At 47.7% G+C, this 11990-nt stretch overlaps 1 protein-coding gene across 1 annotated transcript; it reads left to right on the plus strand.

Moving 5' to 3' along the window:
* Positions 1 to 94: 94 nt before the first annotated feature.
* On the plus strand, positions 95 to 6082 carry cdk9 (cyclin-dependent kinase 9 (CDC2-related kinase)). The gene is made up of 8 exons (XM_004086584.5): positions 95 to 1150; positions 1275 to 1388; positions 1639 to 1720; positions 2071 to 2161; positions 2765 to 2931; positions 3796 to 3967; positions 5306 to 5454; positions 5523 to 6082. Exons 1-8 carry the CDS (start codon positions 1110 to 1112, stop codon positions 5886 to 5888), a joined length of 1182 nt encoding a protein of 393 aa, XP_004086632.1. The 5' UTR covers positions 95 to 1109; the 3' UTR covers positions 5889 to 6082.
* The last annotated feature ends 5908 nt before the right edge of the window (positions 6083 to 11990 follow it).

The following is an 11990-nucleotide window of genomic DNA, read 5'->3' on the forward strand; positions in this document are numbered from 1 at the left end:
ACAGGATGTTGTGCCCAAATATAGGAGGTTGGCTTCATGTACGTCATGATGATAATACAAATAATACAAGAACTAATAAACAAAAAATTATTTGTTTCACAAATTAAAAAAAAATAATAATTTAGCTTTGAGGTTGAAAACATTTCCAATGATAATAAAAACATTGAAAAATAACCTTAATTTATTGGATCTCTTAGTGAACCTATGTAATAAATCACACTAGGGAACTTTGTACTTCTCTGTCTGATAAGTAGTTTGTAAAATGTAATGGTTAATGCTTGGTTTTGAGTGCACTCAAAATATGTTTTGTTAATTGTGTTTATCTTAAAGCTGTAAAAATGGAGTGTCGTAAATGATTTAAAAAAGTAACAAACACCTTAAAGGAGATTTAATCAGATTTAATCACTTTGCGTGTCAGTATTGATCTTGTGGAGGAAGGACTTAGCCTGGGAAATGTTTAACAAATGTGCATGGAATTTCAAAAATACTGTACTGTAAACACAAGTATTACTGAGAAAAGCTTGTTTCCCATATTTTATGATGCAGCAACTCAAACAGCGCTTTCTGTGGTGTGATGCAGGGTTTTCAGGTTTCTATTTTTGTTTAAAGTTAAAGTCACCACCATTATACTGTGATTCATCTGTAGATGTCCAACTCTACAAACAATACTTTCAATTACACTATAAATGAAAAATGAATTACAGGTTCAATTACAAATCCAGGAAAGTCACCAAAAAATTTAACAACAATCTTATTATTCCAATATTGTGTTTTTAAATGAGAAAATCTTGACTGTTATCCTTTTAGAGAGGGAGAACGGTGACTAGGATGTAAAGCCACTTTATCAGCCAGTGGATGTATGTCACCATTTTTAAGCCTTTGTCCCACACACTGGTTTTTACACAAGTGAGGGACACAGTTTCCGGTGCGAACCCTCCTGACCACCCAGAACAAACAGGAGCAGTGCGCTTCCAGCCCTGTAGGGGGCAGCAGTGCGCTTCCAGCCCTGTAGGGGGCAGCAGTGCGCTTCCAGCCCTGTAGGGGGCAGCAGTGCTACATAAGCCGCCGGCAGCGTCCATGTGTGACAGAAGAAGACGCGGAGCTTCAGGATGCAACGAGACAAAACAAGCAACGCCAGTGCGGCTGAAAAGTAAGAACTAAGGCATTCAAGCGAATTCAATCCCATTTTTGTGTGTTTTACCAGCGCTCTTCGCTTCGAAATATGTTTTGTCACGGTGTAAAAGTTCTGAAATGGTGTGTTTTATCCTCTCAAGGCCCGACCGGGAGGCCGCCATAATGTCTAAATACTACGACGGAGTGGAATTCCCTTTCTGCGACGAGTTCTCCAAGTACGAAAAGATGGCGAAGATCGGACAAGGAACCTTCGGGTGAGCCTTCTGTGGGTCTGCAGTCATTCTGTTAGCTAATGTTTGTCATTCAGAGCTGCTTTCCGTCGGTGTTCTGCATCCGGTGACGAGGTGGATTGTGGGAAATTGTTTGTAGATTTGGTCCAAAAACATTATGTAGGCTGTAGTTCTGTGTTCTTCCGAACCGGAAGAAGAGAGTAAAGAGTGTTTTATGACAAACGTGTCATTTAGGAAAGCGTGATTGTGTTTTCTGAACGTTTGTTTTCTACAGGGAGGTTTTCAAAGCCAAACACAGAACGACGGGGAAGAAGGTCGCTCTGAAGAAAGTGCTGATGGAAAATGAGAAAGAAGGGGTGAGAGATCTGAGAGGGGCTGGTGTGAGGAAGGAGATGATGATGATGATGAGCGTGTGCTAAAGAAAAGTGACGTGAGACACCTGTTGGGATGACGTTACATAGTTGTTGGTTTTTACTTGTTTCACTTCACAGACGAGCTCTGTTTACTGATAAAAGATAGTGAATAAAGAGCAGTCTGTCCCTAAAACAGTGTTTATTGTATTTAAATAAGAGTTGTATCTAAACCAAATGACTGACTGGATGGAGAACAGAAACGTCTGTCTTCTAACATGGTTGGAGAACAATAAATCCTTCCTGAAGGTACCAGGAAGTTTACTTGTTGAAGCAGCTTCTGTTCTGTATTTCAGTTTCCAATCACAGCTCTGAGGGAGATTAAAATCCTGCAGCTGCTCAAACATGAGAACGTGGTCAATCTGATCGAGATCTGCAGAACCAAAGGTTTGTATGTTTTCAATGTCTGACAGAGCGGTCCGGGACACAGCAACTCACTCTTTAGAGCAACCTTTAACGTGACACACATCACTTCTTACTGTTTTCCAACAATCGGTACGTCATAAACTCTTCTCAGCGTTCCTTCTTAGTCGTTGTCTTGGCAACACTTTACATCGGTACGCCTCCACCCAACCAAAGTGTTTAACCTGACGTTGATACAGACGTTCAAAACTGAAATATAAAGTTTGAATCAGTGAACTATCCCAACAAGGAGTGAAAATGATTCTATTCTTCTTTCTCTCGTTGCTTTGCCCCGCCCTCGCAATTCCTGGCCAATGACTGAAGAGATCTTCTGCTGTGAGGTTTTGTCTGGTTTGGTTTGAATCAGAAAAGTTGGGTTGAAATTCAGCCTGAATACAGACCAAAGGCAAAGTTCAGGACTTGATCTGGACCAAATTTAGTGGACTGGGTCTGGACCGGACCTTTCCAGTCTGAACTCCCCCTGACCCTGCACTACCTCAGATGTGTAGGGGTTCATACTTTGGGTCATGGTGTGTGCCGTAATCCTGAGGTGTGTTGGTTGACGTTTCTTTGTTGTTCCTGCAACAGCTACTCAGTTCAACAGATATAAAGGCAGCATCTACCTGGTCTTTGACTTCTGTGAACACGACCTGGCCGGGCTGCTGAGCAACGCCAACGTGAAGTTCACGCTGGCGGAGATCAAGAAGGTCATGCAGATGCTCCTCAACGGGCTGTACTACATCCACAGAAACAAGGTGGGGTTCTTACTTTGGCCTCCAACTTCACTTGGACTGTAACTCTGAAATGTTCCGTTTGTTCTAAAGCAAAACGTTGTTAGTATTGAGGCTGAAAAGGTTATTTAAAAATCTTCACCCAACACATTACTAGCATTGCAAGGCCGTGGGTCAGGGTTCATACGGTCATGAAGAACCTGGAAAGGTTTTGGAAAATGTCATTTCTAGGTCCTTGAAAAGTTTGAAAGACCTTCTGGAAAAGTCAAAGAACTTTAACATTTTGAATGCAAAATAAAATGGTTTAACATTCAGTCGGTCATTGTTCTTCTGCCGTTTGTCCCTTTCGGGGTCCCGGGGCTGCTGGAGCCTATCCCGGCCACGTGTGGGCAAAGGCGGGGGGCGTCCTGGACAGGTCACCAGTCTGTGGCAGGGCCAGTTTAACATGACATCACAATTGAAATGGTGGCAGAAGTTCAGCCTCCCGCTGTGGGTGATGGGAGTTTTTGTTGCCTGTTTTTTGTCAATATTTCATACTTTTCTACGTTTTTCTCTGATTCTAGTGGATAAAGTCAATAGAAGAACAGATCATGTCTGTGGCACGGATACTCTGATGCTTTTCCACTTTGAGTCTCAGATCAGCTGCTGGTTTTCATGAACAGATGAGGTCAGAGTCCACCATCTATGGAGTTCCTGGCTTTTGTAGTAGAAACATTTGTCGACCTGTTGTTGGTGGGACGACACACAGCAGCGTAAACACAGGAACGGCTCCCCAGCTGTTGTAGTTTGTCGTGTTTTAGTGTAACAGCTTCATTATTACAGTCAGGCTGGCCTAGATGAACCCTACCTGATGAACAGACCTGATCGGCATGTCCTCCATGTTCTCAGATCCTTCACAGAGACATGAAGGCCGCCAACGTCCTCATCACCAGAGACGGAGTCCTCAAGCTGGCAGACTTTGGCTTGGCCCGGGCCTTTAGCCTGGCTAAGAACAGCCAGGGGAACCGCTACACCAACCGCGTGGTCACGCTGTGGTACAGACCTCCAGAGCTGCTGTTAGGTAAACGCCGCAAACCGCTGAGGAACGCTGGAAACGTGGAATTTAAACATTAGAATGTCGTCTTTCAGGGCTTTGTGCAAAAACGGAACATTCCTGCTGTTGTCTTGGTGATTTCACATTTATGTTGTTGGAAAGTAAATCTGCAGCAGATCAGCAAAAAAAGAAAGATGGGACCAAACGACAAGAAAAAAGCCTTCATAGTATATATTTAAGTACTTGTACACACATCACATCCAAGCATTTGTTCATCGAGGTCTATTTATTAAACATTACCGACCTTTGAACTCACGATATTCCCATTGTAAAAAACCACCCAGATCCAGGAAGTCTTCTGGTTCATCTGGGAAACGACAAAAGAATATTTAAAAACGGAGCAACGATGTCCGGCTTTACCACCTTCCCTGCTGCTACCAGCCCGTCGCACTGGGACAGACAGCAGCGTCTTTGTCCCGCCACGGCGCCAGGACAACAAGCCTTCAAACTGGGTCACGGCGGTACCGCTGAACGCCACTGTACACGCGTGTGCCGGACCATGGCAGGGATCCGTGTGGATCGGGGATCAGAAATAAAAGCCGTGTTTGGACACGGCTCAGTGTTTCAGGATGTCTGGTAGAAATCCAGCGTTGCAGTCTAGAAAACAGATCCGGGTCAACGACACCAAGAGGTCCGGTTATTCATCCGGTTATCCGTGACACATGTTGGAGCCTAAAGCTTCCTGTGCGTTTATGGACCGGTAACCATCTTGTGCTGTATCACTGTGAAGCAGTACTATGGAGAGTGTTTAGTAGTAATATTATGCGTGGTGACGACGCGACTCCAGTCGTTCATTTGTGAAATGATTTTTTTTAAAAAGTGACGTGACTGGATTCAGGGTTTGGGGCCAGAATGGAGGATTGACTGAGCTGGGAGTGAAGAAACAAGAGAACCAAAAGGTTTTAACGGACACTTTCTGCTTCAGTACTTCAGACGTAGATCGGTTTCTACATTTGAACTTGTTACAAGAAGAACCAGACCTAATAGAAATGTCGTCTTCCAGACATGAGGAGTGTCTGTCACTGATCATGTAAATATATGTGCACAGCTGTAAAATTAAAAAATGCGGACTGTAAATACTTTTCACAGCTCTGGTTTGGGGCTCCTATGCGACCCAGATGCTGCATGGCCCCTTTTTGCGGCCCCGACTCCTGCAGAAACGGTTCCGGAAAACGACGCGGGTTTCAGGTTACATGGCTGAAAACGTCGTGGTCGTCAGGGAAACGGGTCTTTAGAGGCTGACGAGTCGAGAAGCAGACGGCTTCAACAGGAAACCAATCGCGTTCCTGTTCTCCTTCCCTGCAGGGGAGCGCGACTACGGCCCCCCCATCGATCTGTGGGGGGCGGGCTGCATCATGGCGGAGATGTGGACCAGAAGTCCCATCATGCAAGGCAACACGGAGCAGCACCAGCTCACCCTGATCAGCCAGCTGTGTGGCTCCATCACTGCAGAGGCGAGTGGTCTTTGGGGGCGGGGCTCTGCGTTGCAGCAGCTCGCTGTCAATCATTTCTGTTTCTCCAGGTGTGGCCCGGCGTGGACAAAAAGTATGAACTGTACCAGAAAATGGAGCTTCCCAAAGGCCAGAAGAGGAAGGTCAAGGACCGCCTCAAAGCCTACGTGAAGGACGCCTACGCCCTGGATCTCATCGACAAGCTGCTGGTTCTGGACCCGGCTCAGCGCATAGACAGCGACGACGCCCTGAACCACGACTTCTTCTGGTCCGACCCCATGCCCTCAGACCTCAAGAACATGCTGTCCACTCACAACACGTCCATGTTTGAGTACCTGGCCCCGCCCAGACGGAGGGGGCACATCCCCCAACAGCAGCCCAACCAGAACCGAAACCCGGCCACGACCAGTCAGACGGAGTTCGACCGAGTCTTTTAGCCCCACTGGACGTCTTGGACCGAGTTTGACCGGAGACTCTGCTGTGAGGCCAGTTATGATCAAACGTTCAGGTTTTATGGGATCAGGAATGAAACGGACAGAAATGCTCCTTTATCCAGAATCTGGTAGCTTTTTCAGTTGAACTGATTGTTTTCATTCAAATGTTCTTTGTAATAAAGCAACACAATCGTGAACATTTATGGAAACGTCTGAATGCAAAGCAGGAAAGTGGTTTTTACTTGTGTGAGTCGGTTAGAGAGGAAGTGACGATGAGAGCCGCAGACACTAAACCCTCTGAGCTTTTGACTTAAACGCCGTCATTGTTCCTTTGGGATGTTTAGGAGGGGGAGGAGCTACCTGGATTCATGGTTTGTGGCATGTTCTACAATTGAGCCAGAAGGAAAACTAACGTGTTTGTTTACATGTGGAAGCACGTAAACATGGAAACCCCTGAAGGTAATTGGGTCCAACGACCCGGAAAACGGTTGACTGAGCCAGACCGCAGTACAGGACCGTTGTAGGTCTGTGTATTCCCGGCTGGATTCTGATGAGACCGTTTAGCGTGACGGCATCAGAACGCGACGTCTTTATTCCATCATGGATGGACGTGTGCACGGAAGAGCAAAGCCACAAACCTGAGAGGACGGACAGAGCAGAGGCTGTTCAGTCTAAGGGCTGCTCAGCAGACCCACCGGCTGCAGGAAAAGGCTTCCTGAGTGAGGTCGGTCAGAGATCTGCTGCGGCGGCGTTGGATTCAGAGACCGGAAGAAGACGAGGGTCGACACTGGAACATCTGTTCCCAGGACGAAGGACAGAACAGGAGGTGACCACAAAACCAGAGGCGTGGCCCTGTAACAAGGACCGAATGATTCGATGATGTGGTAAAGTGATGAGCGATAAGGAGTTTGTTCCAAAACAAAGCTGTCATTTGGAATGAAAACCTTTAGTTCTGAAGGAGGATGCAGCATCAGCAGCTCACCTCTGGCATCACAGCTGAACGCCTTCAAGATGTGCAACTGAAGCTGGCAGCAGGAGAAAGCCTCAGTAACTGCTGATTGACTTTAGCACAAATATGGGCGTGGGGGTTGTTTTTACACCCCCTCCAATAATACTGGTAATGCAGATCTAGTGTGTGTCTGTCTGGGTGCAGAAGTCCTGTGAGATAAATCTTCCATCATGAATGTATGAATAGACTTCCATCCTGTAAACAGTTGTGTGCAGACTATTGGTTGATGTGTGAACTAAGTCATGCAATTTACTGAGGATATTATGTTATGACTCTGTATTATCAGCCCCCCACCCCCCACCCCTTACCCCCCCTCTAACACCCCACTCTCTCTCTCCTTTTCCGTCTAGTCCAACAAGGAATACATACAAATATGAATATTATAAATAAAGCTTAGCCTCAAATCCTAAAGGGGTTTATATAAATATACTCTGTCTGTCTGAGGATCCATGAACCCCCACTGTAACAGTCAAATCTGTCCAACAAAGAGGCCTTCAGCTGTTGGACAGGATAAGTTTCAAACAGTTTCTTTTATTGTTCATTTGTTTTAAATGAATGATTTACTGAAAGCCTTTTTGGGTCACTGGTGTTTCTTCTGCTCCAGCTTGTGTCTGTATGTTTGTATGAATGCTGCTGCTGGAGTCCTGACCAGAACCAGGAAGTATGATCACATTAGTCCTGTGCTCAGGTCTTTGCACTGGCTCCCTGTACCTCAAAGAATAGACTTCAAAGCAGCTCTGCTTGTGTACAAGTCTCTCCATGGCCGAGCACCAAAGTACATCTCTGACATGTTAGTGCCATATGAACCATCTCGTACTCTGAGGACCTCAGGGGCCGGCCTCCTGTTGATTCCCAGAGTCAGAACTAAAAAGGGGAATCAGCGTTTCAATATTCTGCAGCTAAAATCTGGAACAGCCTCCCTGAAGTCGTAAGACAGGCGTCTTCTGTGTTCATGTTCAAATCTAGACTTAAAACATTTCTGTTTAGCCGTTTATATGACTGAAAGGTCCTATCTGCACTTTTCTTTCCTTTCCTTCCTTTCTTTTTAAATCAATTTTCAATTTTTTTTTTTTTTTTAAAGTACATTTTACGTTGATTATTTCTATGATGTATTGTGATTTTAATGCATTTTTCTGTTTTGTGAAGCACCTTGAATTACTTTGTGTACAAATTGTGCTATACAAATAAACTTGCCTTGCCTATGTTTATGTCTTTAGGTTAGTTTGCATGTATCTGCTTTAAGTGGCATTCATGTTATTTGAAAAGTTGTGGTTTGTAGTAAATATTCTCCTTTATAGTTGCCGTCCAGATTTGGTTTTTGTGCAGTGCATACATGTGCACGTTCCTCCACACATGTATGCTGCGTGTTCATAACCATCAAACCACCACAGGCCGGTTCTGCTCCGATGATGGATTACCGTTTTGGTTCCAAAGCTCCTCCACTGTCACGTCTGGGAAGGGGGTGCATGTGTGGCGACAGGATGACAACAACTAGCAGCCATTCTGAAGGAGTCCAGCAGACAGATGGGCCTCTTAATGCTGAAGCCATCTGCACACAAACGGACAGCGAAGGAACCAGGAGATCATCAGTCCTGATGCCCGTCATCGTGTGAAGGACTCCTGAACTGTGCCAAGTCTGAGCACAGAGGCAGACCGGCGTTCTGAAGACGCTTCTTTTTATTTAGCTGCATTCAATTGTTAAATCGTTTGAAATGACCAATAAAAAGCAGACATTTGGGGGAAATGAAAGCACAGTAACATGCTGACGGTTGAACGTCCGTGGTCTGGAGCTGGAGCAGGACCAGGTCCAGATCCTGAAGACAGCCTTGGATGACAAAACAGCTGCAGGTAAACCTACAGTCAGGACCATAAATATTTGGACAGAGACACATTCTGTCTGATTTAGTTTCTGTACATTACCACAGTGAATTTGAAATAAAACAACTCAGATGCCATTGAAGTGCAGACTTTCTGCTTTTATTCCATGGGTTGAACAAAAAGATTGCAGAAAAATGTGAAAAACTAAAACATTTTTAAACACAGTCCCTTCATTTCATGGGCTGGTAAGTAATTGGACAAATTAAATAAGTGCAAACCAAATGGTCATTCCTAATATTTGGTTGAAAAGCCTTTGTTGTCAATGACAGCCTGAAGTCTTGAACTCATGGACATCACCAGATGCTGGTTTTCTCCTTCTGAATGCTCTGCCAGGCCTTTACTGCAGCGGCAAACAGTTGCTGTTTGTTGGTGGGCCTTTCTGTCTGAAGTTTAGTCTTCAACAAGTGAAATGCTGCTTAAGGGTTCAGATCAGGTGACTGACTTGGCCATTCAAGAATATTCCACTTCTTTGCTTTAATAAACTCCTGAGTTGCTTTGGCTGGATGTTTTGGGTCGTTGTCCATCTGTATTATGAAACGCCGTCCAATCAGTTTGGCTGCATTCACCTGGATCTGCGCAGACAGGGCTGCATTCACCTGAATCTGCGCAGACAGGGCTGCATTCACCTGGATCTGCACAGACAGTCTGTCTCTGAACACCTCAGAATTCATTAGGCTTCTGTCCTCTGTCACGTCATCAATAAACACTAGTGTCCCAGTGCCACTAGCAGCCATGCACGCCCAGACCATCACATTGCCTCCACCGTGTTTTACTGATGATGTAGTGTGCTTTGGATCAGGAGCTTCTCCACGCCTTCTCCATACTTTTCTCTTGCCGTCATTCTGGTAGAAGCTGATTTTGGTTTCATCTGTCCAAAAAATTGACACAAGGCAGAACACAGGACTGGACTCAGATGCAGAGTTTTGGATCGTTTTAATTTCTTAGACCTTTATAAACTAGGCTTGGCTTGTCAAGGAGAAAACAAGACAATCAGGCACAGGACACAGGGAAACTCTGGCTATAAATACATGAGGAGGGGAAGCACAGGTGGAAACGATCGGGGATGATGAGGCAGGATCAGCTGTGGGGAAACAGACAAGGGAAGGGAGAGGAAGGACTGAAACGAGAGGCGAGTTAAACCTACAAAATAAAACAGGAAGTTAAACACGAGACAACACCAGAGACTGACAGGAACTTGACAAGACATGACAGAACCCCCCCCTTAAGGACCGACTCCTGACGGTCCAGGAGCCCCGGACCTGAAGAAGTCCGTCACGAGAGACCTGTCCACAATGAAGCGTTCCGGGATCCACTGCCGCTCCTCCGGACCGTAACCCTCCCAGTCCACCAGAAACTGGCGACCCCGGCCCCTCTTCCTGACGGCCAGTATTTTCCGGACTGTGTACACCGGACCACCTCCCACCATTCTGGGCGGAGGAGGAGGCTCCGCGGGAGGCACCAGGGAACTGTCCACCACCGGCTTGATGTTGCTAACGTGGAACGTGGGATGGACTCTGAGGGACCGGGGCAGACGAAGACGAACCGCAGCAGGATTGATGACCTTGGTGATGGGAAATGGCCCCACAAACCGCGGGGCCAGTTTCCTACTCGGGATGTGTAGATTAAGATTCTTGGCCGAGAGCCAGACCTTCTGTCCGGGATGGTAATCTGGAGCGGGACGCCTGCGGCGGTCAGCAGCCGTCTTGACCCTGTCCCGTTGTCGTTCCAGGACTTGTCGAGCGGCAGCCCAGATGGGAAGGCAGCGGCGGACCAGGGCGTGGACCGACGGAACCGAAACCTCAGATTCCTGCGCCGCAAACAGAGGAGGTTCGTAGCCGAAGACGCACTTGAAGGGCGAGAAGCCTGTAGCCGAGGTGGGTAAGGTGTTGTGAGCGTACTCCACCCAGACCAGATGCCTGCTCCATGTCGAGGGATTCTGGGAGACCAAGCACCGGAGGCCGGTTTCCAGCTGTTGGTTGAGGCGTTCAGTCTGGCCATTGGACTCCGGATGGTAACCTGAGGTCAGGCTGGCCGTAGCGCCGATGAGCAGACAGAACTCCCTCCAGAACCGGGACACGAACTGCGGACCCCGGTCCGATACAATGTCCTTGGGGAAACCATGGTACCTCACGATCTGGTTCAGGAAAATGTCAGCTGTGGCCCTGGCCGAAGGCAGTCTAGGCAGGGCGATGAACCTGACCATTTTTGAGAACCGGTCCACAACCGTCAAAACAGTGTTGTGACCACGTGAGAGGGGAAGCCCTGTGACAAAGTCCATGGAGACCTCCGCCCACGGTCTGGAAGGGATGGGAAGAGGCTGTAGGAGTCCCATGCGTCGTCCGGTGGATGACTTGTTCCGGGCACAGACTGAACAAGCGGAAACGTACTCCCGGACCTCCTGCTCCATGCATGGCCACCAGAATCTCCGGGAGATGGCGTGCATAGTCCGCCGCACTCCCGGATGACAGGAAAGCAGTGAGGCGTGGGCCCAGTGAATCACCCTTGAGCGTAGGTTTGGAGGAACGAACAGGCGATTCCTCGGGCACCCACTGGGCGTCAGCACCCCACCGTTAGCCTGCCTTACCTCTGATTCTATCTGCCAAGACACTGCTCCAACCACACAAGTCAGCGGAAGGAGAGGTTCCGGTTCTTTGGCAACAGGCGCGGGGTCGAATCGGCGAGACAGGGCATCCGGCTTGACGTTCTTGGACCCCGGCCTGTAAGAGAGGGTAAAAGAAAAGCGGTCAAAGAACAGTCGCCAACGGGCCTGGCGAGCGTTAAGTCTCTTAGCGTTCCGGATATACTCAAGATTTTTATGGTCCGTTCAGACGATGAAGGGGTGCTGGGCCCCCTCCAACCAATGCCGCCACTCCTCCAGAGCCACCTTGACCGCCAGCAACTCCCGGTTGCCGATATCATAATTGCGTTCCGCTGATGAGAGACGGCGAGACAGGAACGCACAGGGGTGCATCTTCCCATCCTGTTCAGACCGTTGGGACAGGACGGCTCCGATCCCCTCATTGGACGCATCCACCTCCACCACGAACTGCCGGTGTGGGTCAGGCAGGGTAAGCAGCGGAGCCGATGTGAAGCGGCGTTTCAGAGCTCGGAAGGCGGCCTCGGCCGCCGGTGTCCATTGGAACTGCATACGTGGAGACGTGAGGGCATGGAGGGGCGCAGCAATGGAGCTGAAGCCCCGGATAAAGCGTTGATAAAAG

The sequence above is a fragment of the Oryzias latipes genome, chromosome 12, assembly GCF_053564925.1.
Source record: "Oryzias latipes strain Hd-rR chromosome 12, Olatipes_Hd-rR_3.1".
NCBI lineage: Eukaryota > Metazoa > Chordata > Actinopteri > Beloniformes > Adrianichthyidae > Oryzias > Oryzias latipes.